Source organism: Gallinula chloropus (genome assembly GCF_964237585.1).
Source record: "Gallinula chloropus genome assembly, chromosome: 7".
Classification (NCBI taxonomy): domain Eukaryota; kingdom Metazoa; phylum Chordata; class Aves; order Gruiformes; family Rallidae; genus Gallinula; species Gallinula chloropus.
The window spans coordinates 18,850,162-18,870,117 of NC_140092.1; the positions used below are offsets into that span (position 1 = coordinate 18,850,162).

A 19,956-nucleotide genomic window follows, 5' to 3' on the forward strand; every position below is an offset into this window, starting at 1 on the left:
TCTAGTCCACCTGCTTGCAGCTTCAAAAAGCTCCCGCGATACCTCCCCCCCGTCACATCTAATTTTCACACACTGGGGGTTTTTTTCTTTTTTTTTTTTTTTTGTTTATTAGCCTGATTTCTGCAATTGAATTCTGTCAGTCTCCTAATTTCCCTTGTAAGTGTCTCATTTTGAATGCCTTCCTGACTCCAGTGGGAATGCCTTGGTGCAGTCGTGCTTGGTGTCCACCTTGTCCTGGAGATTTCATCTTAGTAGCACTCTGATTTCAGTAAATTTGTCTTCAAGCCCAAACACAGCAAAGGAACATATGGATATTGTAAAGTTTTTAGAAACAAAGCACATTTGGATTAGGGTGAAGGAATGGGGAAAGCCTTTCTGAAACGGTGCCTGGTCTCATGACAGAACACTAGGCTAACATCATTGACAGCAGTTTTGTTGATCTTACTCTTTCTTGACCCCTCAGCACTTGCCCTCTTCCCTCCTATTAGCAACTTGGTTAAGTCTTTGTGCTCTAGAAGCTTTGTTTGCAGGTGTGGGAGTTGGGGCTTTCCACCACGTGTTGGAATTTTAATACTTACTAGAAATTTTCACTAAATGCAATTCACTTGCCATTATTTTTCTTTTGGCTGCTACCTGAGGGCAAAGACACCTCATTATGTTTGCTGTGGTTTGTATATGATCCTGACAACCCTTTAGTAAGTTTTCTTTCTGCAGCAGGGAACACTTATATACCAGGTCCCACTCTGTCTGTGAAACCCTGATCATCACTAACTTCATCTTCACCTTAGGAGCTCCAGAACTTTTCTCTTTTTTAATACTCTGGTCTCCATTTCTTCTATCACAAACACTGTCTTGCTTTAGGCTCTTTAGGTTAGGGTGCTCTACTGTCTACTTGTCTTCTCTCTTGCCTCCCTTTCGGACATTTTAATTTCACACACCCCCCCCCCCCCCCACCACCACTAATCATCATATACTGTTATTTCCTTGCAGATTTTGCATGGCAACTGCCTTCTCTGTAGCTGGTAAGGTCTAGGGCTGGGCTCAAACCAAGTAGAGTTGTCATCTATAGTGTGATGTTCTGTCTTATTTCCTCTTCGTTTCCCTCCTTCAGAGCGAAATGCACTTACTACTGTGCTGGTTTTGGTTGGGATAGGGTTGATTTTCTTCACAGTAGTTAGTACAAGGCTATGGTTTGGGTTTGTGCTGGCAACAGTGTTGGTAACAGGGATGTTTTTGTTACTGCTGAGCAGTGCTTGCACAGAGCCAAGGGCTTTGGTGCTGCTCACACCACCCCATAAACGAGTAGGCTGGGGGTGCACAAGGAGCTGGGAGGGGACACAGCCGGGACAGCTGACCTCGACTGACCAAAGGGACATCCCATACTGTATGACATCATGCCCAGCATATAAATCTGGCAGATAAAGAAGGAAGAGAGGGATGTTCAGAGTGATGATATTTGTTTTCCCAAGTAAGGCGTGCTGGAGCCCCGCTGTCCTGGGGATGGCTGAACATCTGCCTGCCTATGGGAAGTGGGGAACGAATTCCTTGTTCTGCTTTGTTTGTGGCTTCCACTTTACCTATTAAACTGTCTCTATCCCAACACATGAGTTTTCTCACTTTTACCTTCCCAATTCTCTCCCCTATCCCACTGCAGAAGGAGTGAGCATGGGGCTGAGCCTCCAGCTGGGGTTAATCTATGATAACTATACAGCACCTATTCGTGCTGAGGCTTCCTTAGATGACTTCTCCTTCTCTCTACATTTTGCCATACTTTGGAGCAAATTTTGCATAAACATATGCTGCTGTTTGATAGAAGGAGCAACACCACTAACGCAGAAGCTGCAAAACAGGTCATTGGCATCAGTGGGACGCTGATGTGTCGTGACAATGGGACTGTGCAGTTTTCCCAGAGTTCCCTGAGGTTCAGCAGTTCCTGAGGTGATATGGATGTATCTTTAGATTGAGCACAGAAATGATCCCTAAGTTTACTTACGGAAAAAATTTTAAAAATAAAAAAATCTTTCAACTACTCTGCTAAAAATATTTTCCTGTTGCCTGTTCAACTTGTAGGAACCATGTTTATGGGTTTGTTAATGCAATGAAACAACGTGCTGTCTAAGCACAGTTGTAACTCAGAGTTATTTTGCAGCATGGACAATATTCCCCATCCAAGCATGAGTTAGAACTGAAACTCACATTCCAGCATAATAGATGAGAGGACACTAAAAATACAGCTCAGAATTACAAGTCGTTTTCCTCTATTACAGTATTAATGCATCTCTGGAATGGCTAGAAAATGCAATTTATGTTTTTCATCTCCAGCTGCCCTGGAGACAACTATGAGTGATGCAAAGAGCTGGAATCAGATTTATTTTTTTAAAAGAAAACATTAAGTAAAGGCGACTTATCACTGTGCTTGTCATTTCCCTGGGGCACTGTTCTAGGAGGCGACTCACAGATGTCTTTGAAGGCATTATGCTAAGGGTCAATACCTGGATAAAACAAATTCGTTCTTGCTTTGCATGCTTCGTGAATGTGTTAGTGTTAAAAATGACTTTATGTTAAAAAGTTGGCTCTGATCTCTAATGATTACAGAATTGTTTTCTAATGGCAATGTAAAAGAGTGAAAGTCATGAGACAGGTTTTTTTGGAGCCAGTCTCTACTAACACGAAAGAACAGAACAACTCATTCCTTCCCATTATTTTCCAGTTTCTATTTCTAACTCTTTAATATCAGAGTGGGAGGAACATTCACGACTCACCAAAGAGGCAAGTGGTGTGAGTTTACTGTACTACACCTGTGTGGGATTATGCAAGAGCTGAGATTTTGGTGCTCCCCAGTGGCTAAAATTCCCCTTTAGAAGGACCCCACATTTGCCTTTGAAAGGAGAGATACTTCTGTAGAAAAATGGGCTCTTAAACATAATAACCACCAGCACTGAGGTAAACTTCACCTTGTGCTTTGTGCAGTATTACCCCTACGCATGCTCTGATGTTCTTAAGGGTGCAGTCCCACACTAGCACATGCTGATTGACATCTGGACCGCAGTTGTTTAACTCTTTCCAGAAGCTCTTTGGACATCCAGCTAGCATGACAGCTTGTGTCAGTGTTTGCTCAGCCAAACCAGGACATTTTGTGGGGGGTTGAGTCTGGTTGGTTGGGTTTTTTGGTCTTTTTGTGGTTAGTTATTCAGTCTGAACAGCTCTCTGAACATTTTCATGTGAATCATGAGCACTAAGCAGGCACAAAAGAGGTGATGTGAACACGGGGGGAGGAGGATAAAGGGAGGAAGGGTGATACCTCACCCAGTCCTGACTTGGAGTATATAGAACTGATAGAAAGTGGCATCCTAAACAGATGGCACTGCACAGCAGTTGGATGGCTGATGGGGGGGCAGGGAGCAGAGAGCAACCTCAGATTGCTGCTCTTCATGGGAGAGGAATAAGATTTTTCTTGTAGGCTCAGGGTGGTCCCTTTCTGCTCTGAGGGATTTCACATATCCTACGCACAGGTACCTCAGCAAGAGTGAGTAATTGAAAGAGGGGTTACTACACAGAGGGTTTTGCGAGCCAAATTCAAACATAGATACATTAGAGCTGTGATGCCTGTAACACCGATGTAATCTGTTTTACCAGTGGTTTTCTGGAATTCGTCCAGAAGTCTGAAATACCACAGATGATGTTCTCCCTTTCCAGAAGAACTATTTTATCAGCATTGAGTTAAAAAAAGAGTCTGAGAAACATATTCATTTTGTTCAGAAGAAAGTTAGTTAGGGGCAAGATGCATTTGAGGCAACTCTTTTTACAGCTAAATGCAGTTAAACTTGGACTAGAAGTCCACGTCATATCCATGGTCAAGATGTGGTGCAGTCCTCACACTCCATGTCTTGCCCTATTTCCCACCCGTTTGACAATATTTGTTTTGTTATTTGTAAAATTCCTGTGGCATGGTTGGCTCTGCTGTACTTTTATGCTCTTGGGCTACACTCAAGATCAAGACGTGTCATGATGCATTCTTTTTGTGTCTGATTCACATGGGTCTAAGAGCCCCTCATACCTTCATTCTCAGAAATGTAGTAGTTCATGAGAATTCTATCCTAATGAAAAAGGTGAAAAGCATATTCTTAAGTTTTGCTGAGAAACCAAGTATTCCAACCTATCCTCAGGAACCTGAAGAGGGACTCGGGTGCAGGAAAGGAGACTGTGAGAACAAATGGAATTTAACTTTGCTTTGAGTATGAGAAAACTAATTTTGAAAGTTTGTTTACTGAGAGTGGAATGTGATACTTGGGCTGCAACACATCTTTAGAGAGAACACCTTTAAGGATTTGCTAAGCATGCTTTGTATGTTGGAATAGCACATCCATAATTCATTTAATTTAATCAGGTTTCTGGAACTGAGTCAGATGATACAATTATTCTCAGCACAAACAACCCCTGAAGTGTCATCATCAGTACTATCCTCAGAAGTGCTCATAAACTGATGTCACCGTTCTCCCCATCTCTTGGAAGTGATACGGCAGTTTGAAGCTGTAATACCTTCAACCATGGATATGTTTGTAGCCCGTGTCTCTGAGCTACAGTGATTCTATCTTATGCCATTCCTGATGTTGACATGTCATAATTGAGTAGAGGGCTTTCTGAAGCACAGTCTGTAGATGTGGTTTGTGAGGATGATATAGTAAAAAGCCTTCTGAGAAAAACTTCCAAGGTGGGAATGGTGGTAGCAGTGGAGGAATTATTCGCACTGTATAATGAATTAAAAGAAATTCAGACCTTTCAAAAGTAGAACACGGGGAGAGTGAAAAAAGAATTGGGAAAAGGATCTTTGTGATATAATGTCAAACTCAAAGCTAGGAAGATTTTAAAGGACTGTGGGCTCCAAGTGAGTAAAATAAGAGACCTTTCTGAAAGTCCAAGTAGACTGAAAATCACCTTAAACAGTATTTAAACTCACCTGTAAAAGAAACTAGGCTACTACAATGTGTGAATGTTTTTTTCCAATATACTTTACCTTACATGGGCATTTAAGCAAAATTCTTACAATGTTTTTATCGGTTATTGGACATGTGGCTAGCAGAATTGCTGTCACCCAGTTCTGAAATATTTGTTATATTCGTGAAGTTTTTTTGAGGGTGTACAGTAGAAAGATGTCTTGTTTCATGTGTCCTGACAACCTGGAGCATGGTTTTTTTAGGTAGCAGGTTAGTAAGAAAACAAAACCAGACAAAAGCTCTCAAATAGGTTTGGCCTCAGCTCTATGAAATAGAAACAGGTGATGCCATGTAGTAAGGGAAGTGCCTAAACTGAAAGCAGCTGGCATTTGGGAGAACATCAGAGAGAGATGCTGCAAGTGCTTAGGATGGTCCTAGCCTGTTATCAGTACCCCTGTGGGCACTTGTCAGAGGTGGGGTTGGACTTCCAGTGGTGATGTTCATATGATTGTAGGTCACACAAAGCTGTTTCACATAACTTGGTGTCCCTAAGGAAGCCTTAAATGACATATTAAAAAGCCAGATCATACTAGCCATAAACCCAAATCCTCACATAGCCAAAAGCTGGGCACTGCATGTCTCAAATAGGTGATTCTTTGCATCAGTTCACAGGCAGGAGGTGAGACTAGATCACTAAAGGTATCCTCAGCTCTGTAGCAGATGGTGAATACCTTTATCCGCAGCCATGTCCTAGGCAGTCCACCAGCACTGACCTCAGCAGTTGCTCTTCTCTTCCATTTCGGGGACTTGGATTATCAGGCAGTTCCTCCTGCCAGAGCATCCCTGCTGCTGGTCAGTCGGAGTTTGGGGGTTTGAACGCCCAGAAAAACCCTGTTCGGTTCAAATGCTGCAGGTTGGCTGTTCCCCACTTAAATATGAACAGATTCATTAGTTAGGTTAAGAACAACTTGCAAACAAGTTGCTAAACTGTTTGGTACCTAAATTGCAATCCTTGCCTACTAATGAGTTGTAACAAACAATAGGGATAAACGTGAGCTGTCTCATTTTAAGTATGAGAACACTAACCCACTGGACAGCGTAAGGGGAGAACGGTGTTATAATGCATGGTGAGTAGCTGTGAGACAAAGCCCTAAGTATCTGAGCCACGGTATTGCTGGAAAAATCCCCGAGAGAGGATTCTCTCTGGAGCATGGTATGACCTGGATTATGCATCCTCAGCAGATCTCCCAGGTCAAAGGCAAATAGTGAACGATGCATTTCCACTGGCATTGCCTACAGCACCTGCCGCAGTCTCACACGTTGAACCATGCAAATACAGGAGGGATTGGCATGGGCTGGTTTGTCAAATTTTGCATGTTCCCCTCAGTTCTGGCTGTGAATACAGATGATTTCACCGCCCTCGTTGAGTGCAATGCTGGAGCTTTTGGCTCAAGCGGACCTGTGGGGTTAAATGAGAAAAGCCAGCTTTCACTCAGGTTTATGTTGGACCGCTCGTTTGGCAAGCCAGGCCTGCTAGGAATTCATCTCTGTTTAAGGGACATTTCTAAACTACAGTTCACGGGCTCATTCCTGGGTGGCTGAGGAAGGTAGGGATATCCCTATGATCCCAGTGCCACACCACTTCACCACAGCTCAGTGCACGGGCTGAGTTGGGACAATTCAGTTTGGAAACCTTTGGAGAAGAAGGTTTAAAAGTACACTTTTATGGTTTCTCTAATAAAAGGTTTCTAAAAGAAGGTGTATTACCTTTAGCAACCAAAGGCAATCAAATTGCCATCAGAAACCTAAAATAGAACATAGCATCAGTTAAATGTTCCCCCTCTTTGATGGCTGAAAATGCTATGAAATATTGATCAGTTCTTTGCTTGGTTGTGTGCTGCTCTGCTTCAAATGAAGCACAGTGTTCAAATATTCTTTTTGGGTAAAAAACAGTTTTCCAGGTAGTCTGAGCTTTCATGGATGATGACATGATATAGGGATATGTGTGTTCTTCCCAAAAGCTCAGATGATGTATTTTGTGAGTCGAAATGCATTTTAAATATAAACTAGAGAGAGTAACAGGTTGCAGGTAGCTTTTTTCCTCTGATATTTTCAACTTACCTGTAAGAAATTTTGTTATGAAAGTCAAGAATAGCCTCATTTAATCAATTATAAAAGGTTACTGTAACCCTAAATAACATTCTTGGTAAGAAAATATTATAATTTTTACTTTAAAAATTTATTTCCATACCCCAGAAAAAGAAATGAGATAAAAATCTGACATACATGCCAAAATTACTTTTTAAAAAAGAATGAATGGAAATATTTTGAGAAATTTATAAACAATTAGGACAGATTAGAAGAGAGAAAAAGATAATACACTGATTTTCTTAAATACGTGAAGCTTTAATTTCTCTCTCTTTTTTTTTTTACTTATTCATCTCTGTGAAAATATCTTCCTTGGCTTTGCTGAAGTATTTGTTTTCAATGGTTTATGATATGTAGCAGGCTGTGATACTTAGATAAAAGCAAAAATGAAAAGTATCTGTTTTTTTCCTCCAGAATGTTTGTTACTGAAGCTGCAGATGGGTTCCATAGAGTTGCCCATAGGTAGTTAGAAGGAGACCTCTCAGTTCGATTTTCTTTTACTGTGGCTTTTGTATTGTTTGCATTTTACTGGCTTCCCACTTACTGTAAAATAATCTAGGTGAGACAAAGCAAAACTTTCAAACTCAAACATTTCCCCCCAGGATGCCCCCCCAAGCCTCAAAGAAACCACCTGCAAACCTTTTTCTAATGTATTCTCAGTGTTCTTGATGAGCCTTAAAAACCTCCTGTAAACTAAACCACTTTTTGTTTAATCCCTTTGCCTGTGGATTTAGAGCAGCCATATAACCAGGTCATTCATGACGCAGTCTCCTCCTTGGCATCAGTGTCTAGTTTAACAGTAACACACGGGTCCTGTCTTGCTGGTTGCTGCTCATCAGCCCCACATAGGACGGTGTAACAAACTTCCTATCAGTTTGGGAGTTTGGTGATAACATTTCATTGTCAGAGTGATCATGCTCATGGCAATAAGAACAGCTGTGTGAATCAGCTAAATGAGGTAGCTCTTCAGAAGTAGATGACTTGAGAGTATTATCTCTTTTGGTGTTATAATGCTACCTCTGCTTGGGACCTCCTGTCTTTGACTAAGAATGGCAGCAGGTCCTGAGCATACAGACTTCAGACTTTCTTAGAGATATAATGTGGTAATGTATGCATCATCATCATCACCATCATCTACCCTGCATCCTATGGAAAATTGATTGACCTTCTTATCTCACCTATTGAAAACACCCCACTCTATTCCATTAAAAGGAGGAAACCACCTTTTAAGGAATCATGTCACTCTGATAAACTTTTGATAACAGAAAATGTTTAAACACCTCTCTGCTGAGAACGTTCATAGCTTTTAGGGGAGGGAAAAAATCTATCTAGCAGAGCAGCTATGATATGAAGGGTCACTCTAAATTCATTCCTGTGCTTATTTGCTTTTTAATTGTTTGGCTTTGGGGTGTTTTTTTCTAGGTCCTCCCATTATTCTATGGGCAGTCGAGCTTTTTCCCATGACAGTATTTTTATACCTGATGGGAGAGCAGAGAGTGAACAGGCCATCCAAGCAATGTCACAGGAGAACGTTTTAGGAAAAGTCAAAACTCTTCAGGTAAGAAATTGTAAGTGGGATAAAAAATATTTAAAATGTGGTGGAAAATGGTCTACAGAATGTGTTCAATGTGGATAAAGGAGCTGCTTTTTTAGTAGTCTTGGGGCTTCTTCTCACTTAATGTAACCTGTCTGGGCAAAAAACATGTAAACAATTTGGATAATGTGTAGAAGATCTAGGATTTGGTCTCGTAAGGTATAGCAGCGATGCTGCAAGCGCATCTGTAGAAATGTCTACGTTATGTGGAACTTGTTTGAATGTAATTCCTGGCTTTGGCATGACCTGATCTGTATGCCTGAGACCTACAGATGTGGTACCGAGTGAAAAAATGAAGGTGGTGGTGAGGAATGGCACACAGAGTAAGACTTCTTTGCAAAGCTGATTTAATTATCCTTTTATACATATTACTTCTTTTTTTTTTCCTTATTCTCCTCATCCTTTCAATGCTTCTCATGAAAGGTGGACATGTTAATCTCTCCAAGGCAAGCAGCACATAACTACATAAGTAACACGTTTGAGTATTTGCTTCTAAAGAGCTCGACATGGTCTGCTTTCCCTTCTTTTCCAGAACTCTGTCCCATTAGTGCTGGAACTAATTTTTTTTGTTTGTTTTACCTCTTGTACATCTGTAAGATTCCCAGATCTATGCCTATCTAGACCTTGAAAGAGATGTCCTTCAGAAACACATTTCAGTTTATTGCTCAGGATGCTGACACGTCCTGTCAAAATGTTGATAAATTTTTAATGCTGTGCAGGTGCCATTACCCTGTAGTAAAATACCATTGATTTCTTTTACCTCCAAAGTCTACCCATAGTCCCTCTTTTCTGGTGAGTGAGAGATCACACATGGTAGACAGCTCTGACCTCCAGGATGAAATTGTTCCTTCTTCCTGCCTGGTGCTGTCAGCAGACAGAACACCTGAACGGCGTTGGCTGTGCTGACTCTGGATGAACTTTGAAGTCGAGACCACAGTAGGACAGCTCCAATTTCTCTGTACTGTTTTTTCAGCTTAAATTTCCCTGGGTCAGGTGGATTCACTGCATGCTGCTTTCCAGGCTAGAAACCCTTCTGTTTTAAATGACTGCTGACTCTGGGCAGAGAGAGAAGTGAGGTAGTTTGGTTGGACCTGTCTTGCAGTGTTCTTAAGTGTCCTTTGGATATGAAGCCCATGGACTTCTGTTGGGTCTGTTGTCTTGGATTCCATGTATGAGCTTTTCCCTGAATACCTTCTCACTTTGCAGGAGTGGCTTCTCCCATCTCCTACCTCACCTTAAAATTTCAGGTGGAATTATTGCTTTCACTAAACCCAGACCTACAATAAAAGCCAGTTACTGCAGTTGCTAACAACAGTCTTTGCTAAGCAAATGGTGACTCAAGAAAATTAAAGGAAAACTAATCACCACTGAAGAAAATAAAACACAAAATAAATGGCCAGTGATACACTCTTGCTCGTGTGAACTTTACATGAGCCTTTTTTTTTGGTGTGGTTACCCGCATGTGTTTTAAGGGGGAGTGTTGTTTTCAGCTGCTTGATGTCAACAGAGTGCTTCCCTTTTTATTTAAAATTGAAGGGCAGTAGTTACATTTTATTGTTTTAATATAGCTGCAGCCCAGCCTGTAACAACATTCACTATTCAGCTTTTCCCACTCTACTGATGATGGCAATATCCAGAGTGAACCAGTCAGGAAGGAAATGCATAGTGGATTGTAAATTACACTTGAACTATTTACGTGCTTACACTGAAGTTGTTATAGTTGTCTAAATGTCCACCACCCTGTGCTGGCTCTGAACTTGCTGGATTCCAAACAGAGATCAAAAGTTCTGCAGATTTTAAACTTTTTCAGGATTTTTTTTCTTTTGTTTTTTGAGGGATGGTACAGTGAACATTCCTGGAAAACAAAGCTTTTTTTTTGGAAGCTTACAAGCCCAACTGATAGCGTGGTGAAAAGGGTTTTGAAATCAGAAGAGAAATGCAAGACATTTAGTACTGATGGTGCTGGATCTCCTTCTGCCCGACCACCAAAGTGTTTCCCCCTTCTCACCTTGCATTTCTGCTGACTTTGGAGTGTTGATCAAGCTACAAAAAATGTTGTGTAATGGGGCAAACCTCTGTAGCAGCAGTCTGGGCAGTTGGCCAGCATGTGCCCTGGTTCAGCTTCTTATTGCAGAGGAATTCTTTCTGGCTGTGTGTGTAAGCTACATCAGTTTTTTTCTGGAATAGCTCTCATTTCTTTTTATTGATTTTCAGATTGGTAGCATTCACCTTATCAAGCTTTCTGTAAATGGATTTGGTCATGTTCGAAGGTTTAGTGTGGGCTAGAAGTCAGACTGAGAAGACCCTGGCTTCTTGTTAACCTCCAATAGCCTTGGTCTATCCTGATGTTATTTTGTCTCCGTGCGAGCCATCTGTGGCTGTACAAGTGGGCTTTCCCTTGTCCTTGGATCTGCTGAGATTTATCATTACCTAGTTTTTAAGATCCAGTGTAGAAACCCAGCCTGAACCTGCTCCCACAAAGAGAGGGTACCAAGGCACTGCTACTCCTAATGCTGAACTTCCGAGTTTCTTGGGATCTGGTGCTTTATTTCTGATAATTCTTGTGCTTTACTTCTCATTGTGAATGAGACACTAGGGATGTTTAGAATCTAAACCTAGCAGTTTGTCAGGACAAACCTAAAAGAAACTCTGGGCGCTTGTATTTACATCCTTCCCTTTCTTAAGATAATGTATTTTTTCTTCTTGCATCAAAGTGTGTCAGATCCACTTCCCCATATTTTGCAGCTGTGACTCTTCTTCCTACTGCTGACAGTTGCCAGAAATAGTAACCAAATAAACAGCAGACCATTTTTGTTTCAGACCCACAAAAGCTGTAGCAAGTAAACCAGAAACTTGCTTTGAGCATTAGGATGTTGATGCTCCCAAGGCATTATCTCCCTGTCGCTGTGATAGTACTGCAGTGTGGCACTGCTGTTGTCTCTGGAGGTAGGAGGAAAGCTTCTTCTCCACCTCTTGTCTTCACTGGAAGTATCTTGGGTCAGCTGGTGTCCATGAGGCTGTGCAGGTCAGCCGCAAGAAGTACCAAAGGTTGACATATGGCTCATTGTCTTTAGGAACCACTGGGCTACATTTTTCCTGTTTCATGTGGCCATGTGGTTCAAAACAAGCAAACCTTCTACTCTGTAAATTTGCAAAACAGCCATTTATTACACAGATACTAATTATGATAAAAAATGTCTTGGGAATCCAGACTACTCGGTCAAATTCTAATTGACCACTTCTTAAATTCACATTTCCCTGGCATAGTAGGGATTAATGTCCCCAGTCGTTTTCCTCCTGTCAGACCTAATGACTGTTCAGTTTTGGATCCCATTTTTTCAGTCATTTACATATCTTAGCTAATGATGAATCCGGTGCTTCCCCTACTGTGCATTGCACATCTGTATTCTAACCAGCCATTCCCATTGCTGTTCCTGTCTGATATCGCCCAAATCTCACCAAGGCTACAAAGTCACTTGCTAAACCTCAAAGTTGTTATCTTTGAACTTGATGCTCTGCATTTTATAGAATTAGGAGTGGATTTTTGCTGCATCATTGATCAGGTTTGTATTTCTTACAATTCGTTTCTTTGTTGCCAGTATTTCCTAGTGCCACTGCAGCCTAATTGTTGTCTTCACTTTTCACAATTGTTTTCACTTAAAAACCTAAATTTAGCTTTTTTTTTTTTTCTTAGCCATTCCAGCTCTTCTGGGGCAGACATCTTTTTTGCTTGTTTAGATATGATGCAGATTTTCCTGTTTGGATAAAGAAGTGGGCTCACTTCCATAGCAAGAATTATGTAAACTTTCTTTTCAGCCTAGAAAAGAAATTGTAAGAGAAAAAATATGATAGAGATGCACAAGTGGAATTGAGAATAGAGGACAATAATTAAGTCTTTCACAGCATGAGAACACATGATCATCAGTTGAAACTAATAATGCTTTCAAACCAAAACAAATATTTGTTTATGCATAGTTGGACTGTGGAATTCATTGTCATACAGCACTGTAATTGTGAAACATTTGTACAAGTTCAACGAGCAATGAAACAAATTCATAAAAGAAAAATTTCCAGCTCGCTATTGACTCCAGAAGTGCTTGGATGCCACAAATCATTGGAGCTTTTACAAGGAAAATAAAAGTATGGGCTCGCCCTGTTCTCATAAGGTCCTTTGGACTTTGGGTCACTGTGAGAGACACTACAGGACCAAGTGGAATTTCAGTGGTATGGCTCTTCTTAGGACAAGTGTAATTAAGTCATTATTTCACAGTTATCTACCACTAGAAAACATAATTTATTTATATATATGAGCATTGCACATGGGCATGAAAAATGGGTATTTCAGTTGAAGACAAAATATGACCAGCACTTCTTGTAAGGCTCGTTTGAATGGAATCCTACTGAGACAGTACACTCTGTTTTTAACTGAACGGAGTAAGAGGCTCAGTGGATCCGGTTTTGGATTCACCCCAGGCACGGAACGGAACCGTGCGTAGTTTCAGGGGACTGAATCCAACATGCATGCGAGCAGGCATGTACACAGAAGAGGAGCCAAACTGGAGTGAGAGAGGGGATGTACAGCCCGATCTGGGCTCTCTGCCGGTTGATATGGGAAGTTTGTTCTGTGGCATTTCCGATGCAAACACAAAGAGAGCTTTGAAAGCCTGAGCTTTTCGATTTGCTGCAGGTGCCAACCGATGCGAAGCGATTTAATGGAGGAATTTCATTTCTGAAGTTATTAATGGTAACCTGGTGTAGAGATGTCAGTTAAGGAGTATCACATTAGCAACTGATTTTGTATTAAATAAAGCAGGGCTGTGTCATAGTCCAGTGCAAACTTTTAGGCTTTTGTCTGAATTCCCAGTGTTTCTTGGCCTTTATTAGATGTGCAGCCCTGCTGCTCACCTCACACTGAACGGCATCGCACCAGTAGTGGAGTGTGAATCCTCATGAATCCTCATGGATTTCATAGAGAAAAAAGAAAAGTATTGGGGATGAGGTAAACCTGGACTGGAGCACAGCCTGACAGTCCCATTCTGAAGCTCCCCTTTGTGTGTGCTCTGTCCAATGCTGTTTCCTGGTATATAACTGTCCTATGTGGTAGCCATGCTGGTTTGGTGCTGGGAATTGTTTTTAAGTCCTGTGGAAATACCTGTCCACTGGCTGCAGACTGAGGGACTGGGAAAGCCTGTTGGAGTTGATAAGGCTGGGAGGGGAAAGTGCAGTAAGGAAAGACTTATCTCTTTCCTTCTCCTGGCCAACAGCTGGATTTTGGAGCAGAACAGTGATTTCTGGCTGCTAAATTAAAAGCCTTCCTGCATAAACCAAGACACCAACTTAATTTAACTGACACCAATGTGCGTTCTGGAGTTTTCCAGATGGGTTTTTTAAAACACCCTGTGGAATGGTAGAAGAACAAAATGTGACGCCTGCAACTTCTAATGACCAGAGTTGCGAATAATCCTCGTTAGGCAGCCATCATCCACCTACTGTCTGCACAGGGAATCCTCAAGTACAGGGGATTTATAGTTTTGTGCTCAGAAATACGTGTCTAGCTGAAACTTTTGAGAAATTTAAAGCAGATGTTCCTTTTCAGGGAGCTTAAGTTTACATATCTCTCCATCTCTAGGTTGGACTGTACTCTTCCAAGTAGAAGTTTTGGGGTTTTTTTCTTTTCATTCAGCGATGATGCATTTCAAGGGGTTTTATGGTTGACCAGGCAGAGAATGTATGATTATTTTTGAGAAGGATAATTGCATTGTAGTTACAGTAGAAGCCTGTTTTAAAAAAGAACAAGGAGCAGGTTCTACCTTGCTTTTTGAAAGCAAGAAGAATAAAATTTCTCAGTGGTAACAATAAGTGATTCAAGATTTTGACATTTGGTCTTCAGCATCAGTTTTGGGGATTAGAATGCAGGGAAGGAAACTAACCAATGCAAAACTATTAATTTAACAACTATTGTTTAAAATAATGGCAATAAATAAATAATACAGAAAAAAGCTTTCTGTCCTGAAAGGAACATGAGGGCTACTAGAGTTTCTTCACCAATAATCAGAATAATTTCTGCGAGTCTAAGCAAACAAACTTTTAAAACTTTGAAGTACTTTAAAACCAAAACTGTTCACGGTCCATAAATATTGTGGATACTCTGTTCCCTGTAAATATCAGGAAAATAACATATTAGTCTTTTATTTACACAAACAGTTATTTTTGCAGCAGAGCTCTCCAGCATCCTTGATGGCAGTGAACAGGCTGTTCTTTTTAAATCACAGACCATTTCCCACAGTGGCTCCATCACCACACATTTCCCACTCTGCATTATACACGCAACAGACCAAGAACTCGATCAGAAGATCAAGAGAATAACACACCATCCTTTCCTCCAAAACACTTTGCAAGCAGTATGTGCATGTCTCCTCACCATGGAACAGATGCACAAATCCTTAGTTTCTTGAGTAGTTGCTCAGGTTTATGCTGACAGTTCCTGTTTTCAGCCTGGAACAACTATTTGTTTAGGAATATGGCATTTATAAGGAGATAGGAGCAGCCCCAGTTTAGAAAACACATTATCAAATTAAGAAGCTGCTCTCAAGTAACTTTGTACTAGCATCAGAAGACCTGCAAGAATAGAGCAGAATTACAGCCTTCAAGGTCTCTAATACAGACCTGTTGGCTCTCTCCAAGCCCCATTTATGCAGCAGAAACTTGTAAGAGTTCAAGTCAGAGAGTCACACTGCTAACACGAAAGCTTTAGAGGGCTTGGTGGAACCCTTGCCTTTAGACTGTGGGTGCCCTCCTGGTAGGGAAAAAACCTCTGCCATTCAAAACTGCCCACCATGCCAAAATGATGTACCAAATAAATCTCATTACTTTCTACCAAAATCAAAATGGGCATAAATAATGCATAACTCAATGAGGAGACTGGGAAAAACTGTTCTAATTTAATGACCTGGTTATAAGCAGTTTCTGCATGTACTTTTTATCTTTATAGCTCTGTACAGAAATCTGGTGATGCTTTGGGGGGATATGGATAAACTTTATGTAAGAGTCTGGTCAGCTGGGCAATGGTAGCAAGCAAAACTGATCTGACCTGAATCCCTTTGGAAGTCCATCCGATGCTAAACCTTATCTTCTCCTAACAGCTTCTCACCTAAGCCATGCTACTGACTCTGTGCTATAGGGAAAATAATAATAATAAGTGATCTTTGTTTTGCATGCTCTCCATTCCAACCTTCTGCAGTTCTCAGCAGCAAACACGTGTTGGGGTCCATCTGTCGCTGAAATAGAAGCTACATGGTTGAACTGAGTATTGCTGAGCTGTAAATGTTCCTAGTGACACAAGTGGGAGATCTCCTCTGGAGAATTTTCTGTGCATGAAAGAGGGTAAAGCAAGCAAATAACACCACGGTTCCTTCCTTCCCAACTGAGAATAATTCCCTGAAATATTTCAGGAAGAAAATCTATTAATAAATGTTCTTTACTCCATTAGCTCCTTCTAGAGAATTTCTTCTTACTCTTTTGCAAAAAGTTCACTTTCAAAGACGGTATGGTACATGTCTGCAGTAGCCAGGGCTATAATTTCTCCAATTCACCCTACAAGAGGACAGCTATTGTATGTTGCTTATTTTATTCATCTTGATATAATTCAAGAGTACTTTCTTGTAACCCTTGAGAGAAGATGCTTTCAAAAAGGAAAATGAACAGTGGGAAAACTTTTTTATCCATTCATGTACTGCTTGTCCCCTGCTTAAACTTATTTTTGTGCAAGAGCAATGATGTGACAGTGCACTTGAGCAGGAGCCTACATGAATCTGTGTGCTGTTCCTGTGAGATTGAGCATCTAAAAGAAGTTGGGTTTCCCCTCCTTTGAGGATTTGCTGCCTCTAAGGCAGGGCTATGCTAAACCCTTAACATCTAAAGCATGACTAAGCCTTACAATACAGATCTCTTTATGGACTACAGATGCAGGGTTTTGAAGCTGGAGAGGAAAGTTTGCTTTTGGAGCTGTTTTAGCTTCTTGGTGTACGCTTGGCTTAGGTCTTTCTTTGCAACAGCAAGGTTTCATAATTAGCTTGTATAAACAGTCTTAACCTAGGACCTAGATTAGAAAAAAAAGAGAGAAGGAATGTTTCAAACTTCACAGTAAGTTTTCAGAAGCTGGCAGCACTGAAGAGGACTCAAGTTGATCATCCAAAATCAGAAGCCGTGCAGTAAATTCCTGGTCATGGTCACTTTGCAGGGAGAAAGAAGAGGGAATGGCTGCTATGTTGCAGCAACCTGTGTCTCAGGTTGATCTTTTGTCCAGAGGTAGAAGTTGTCCTGAGCGTTCCTGTGAAGCTTTCACGTGGAGAAGGAACATGTGCTAGACTTGGCTTGTTGAGCTCATAATATAAATACCTTTTTTTTTCCCTTTTTTTTCTTGTTTTTCAGCAACAGTTGGCCAAGAATATAAAATTTGGGCAGCCTCCACAAATGACAGTTTCTGTGAGGACAATGGGGGAGGCAAATGCCAGTATGGAAGAGGATGTGTTGCTCAGTAGCCCCATGAAGATTGAGACTCAGCAGGACGCAGTGATCCCAGACAGCAGTAAAAAAGTAAGCACTTTAAATCAATGTATTCATGGCATTACAGCAGCATTGAAACAGTAAAGTTCATCAGGGCGTAGCAGATGTCTCCAGTGAGGCATAGCGGAGCTCAGCGGGCTGGTTTACGTGGGTGGGATCTCTCAGCTTGTCCTCCTTGGACTGGTGAGAAGCTTTTGCTCTTGGCACGCTGAGCTGGGTCCCACAGAATTACCGGTTTGAACGTCTGCTCTGAACTTCCAGCAACACAGACATCACTCACAGCGTAGCTAGAAGGCAGGAAATTTTTCTGAGACAGAAAACATCTTGAAATATGGACTTCCCAGCATGGAGAGTTGTGTGCAGCCTCAAAGGGCAGAAGGGAAAATTGTTCCAAAATGAGAGGGACACTTTGAATAATTATGTGAATTATACTGAGCATTTGGATTTAGGGGCCATTCTCAAAATGTTTTTCCCCCTTCTTTGCATCCAGTTTCTGTCCATGAGAAATACGGGCCCTTACCCCAAGACCCAGGATTTTATGGAATTAAGCACTAAAATAATTGGAGTATTTTTCTGTGAGATGGAGGGAGAGATTCAGTCCTTACCACCTCTCCTCTTTTAAATATTATGCTTTGAAAACAAAATGAATGCCCCTTTGTGTAGTTCTTTTTCCATACATTGAAGGAGCAACCACCCCACTCAGAGGAGATGCTAACAAGCCAATGCTACGTGCTAAAGGCCAACCAGAGCACGCGGCACTTTCTTTTTCTCTGAGCTACTCATCACCCACTCAGGAGAGATTTCTGGTACACAGCAGCCTGCCTGTTTTCCGGGCTCCCATCGCTGCTGTTTGCCTTGCAACTCCTCTGCATCTTTATCTGCCTGGGTCCTGGGTGGGGGACAGGGGTGGCTTCTGCCGGGAGCTGGTGGCCAGGACCACTTAGTGCTGCTCTCCTGCAAACAGCTTTCCTGTCCCTCTTTGCAACTTTGGATTTTAAAGTTAGTAAGAGCTGATTGAAATCCTACAAAGCTGTGCTGCTGATTTGGAGCCTGGTTCTCTTGTTAAGGAAGCACGAGTGTTTTGCCTTTTGTAGTGTCTTGTAGCAGCAACTGCTTCTGTACAGTCAGCAGTGATTCAAGGAGCAGCAGAGGGAAACTCAGAGCATTTAGGAACAAGAATTGTTTATCTGTCAATAGTGACAGGAAACAGGGTAGAAAACCTACTCTGACATGCATGATTTCACAATATGCTTTGAACCATACTTATTAGATCCTTCACATTTTAATACATAGCTGTGGCAATTTCCTTGTTTTCTAGTCCATTGGCAATCCAGAGTTGCTGAGGACAATGACTCTGCCTGGAACAGGATATGAAATGGAAGAAAAGGTAACAAAACTTTTACACTCGGTTGGCACCAAGTTAATTTCTGCTTTTAGTTCTTAGAAGCCCAACAGAGAGTTTTTGCTTTACTACACATTTCATTGTCCCATGATCATCCAAGGCTTCGTGAACATGGCACAGTTTGGGGGCTAATAAAGAAGCAATAACTAGGACTGAGACGTCTGTAAGAGCTGATTGTGGAAAACAGCAGAACGTGGTCTCTGCCAGACTTGCAGCATTCCTGCATTTGATGTATTAATCATAGAGCCATAATTTTCCTAAGTACTTCTACTACTTTGTTATGCCTACATGTAATTCAATAAGCATATGCAAAATGTTCCATCAACTTTTAAGTAATTGGTTCCCTAATTAGCATATGTTTAACCTCAGAAGATTACAGAGCTGTCTTGAAAACAATGTACATGATTTTCTTTCCTTACAGGACATGTTTTCTCCTGTCTTTTTTTTTTTTCCTGTCTTCTATTTCTACTTGGATTGTGCCAAATGCCAGTCTCAGGATGATAGCTCTGTGGCTTATGGGAGAGACTGATTACAGGCTCATTCTTACATGTCTAGACATACAGTGCCATTGTATTTATTCGTGAGAGAAGTCTCACTAAATCAAGTTTTATTTTCACTATCTGAACTCAAATATTTGAAGGGCGAGAGAAAAATAGTACCAGTCAAAGCCAGTATTGTCTTATTTTATTTTTTGCCGTTCTTTGGTGCTAGCTTGGACAACTCCACGTGGCTGTGGAGGGAAGGTTTCCACAGGCACTGTGCCAGTCTGAGATCCAATACCATAGCCACCTCCTATGCAGATAGTCAGAATCTTAGATAAGTCAATCTGACTCACTCTTCCCTAAAGTATATAATCTAAATTAATTAAAGATGTAGATATTTTTAACACACTAAGCAAACTTTAAAATGTTTTGGTGTTTGATGTTGCTTGAGAAGAGGAGGCTGAGGGGAGACCTTATCACTGCCTACAACTACCTGAAGGGAAGTTGTAGAGAGGTGGGCGATGGTCTCTTCAGCCAGGTGACAGGTGATAGGACAAGGGGAAATGGCACAAAGCTGCACCAGGGCAGGTTCAGATTAGATTTTAGGAAAAAAAATTTCACTGAAAGAGCGGGCAGGACCTGGAACAGGCTGCCTAGGGAGGGGGTTGAGTCACCATCCCTGGATGTGTTTAAAAGATGGATAGATGAGGTACTTAGGGACATGGTTTAGCTTAGGATGGGAACAATTGGACTTGATGATCTTGACAGTCTTTTCCAACCTATTCTGTGAGAATCCTGCTTCTGCCCTTCCCATTCTCAACAACTTCTGAG

The 19,956-nt window shown here is 41.3% G+C and overlaps 1 protein-coding gene across 1 annotated transcript in view; it reads left to right on the forward strand.

Annotated features, from left to right (window-relative positions):
• Window positions 1–19,956, forward strand: part of CRACD (capping protein inhibiting regulator of actin dynamics) — a gene marked incomplete at both ends in the record, with an annotated part of 54,759 nt that overhangs the window by 24,062 nt on the left and 10,741 nt on the right. The window contains 3 exons of the mRNA XM_084266634.1: window positions 8,505–8,640; window positions 17,107–17,271; window positions 18,560–18,628. Of these exons, the coding sequence (XP_084122760.1) occupies window positions 8,505–8,640; window positions 17,107–17,271; window positions 18,560–18,628 (370 nt within the window). The remainder of the gene's footprint in view (window positions 1–8,504; window positions 8,641–17,106; window positions 17,272–18,559; window positions 18,629–19,956) is intronic.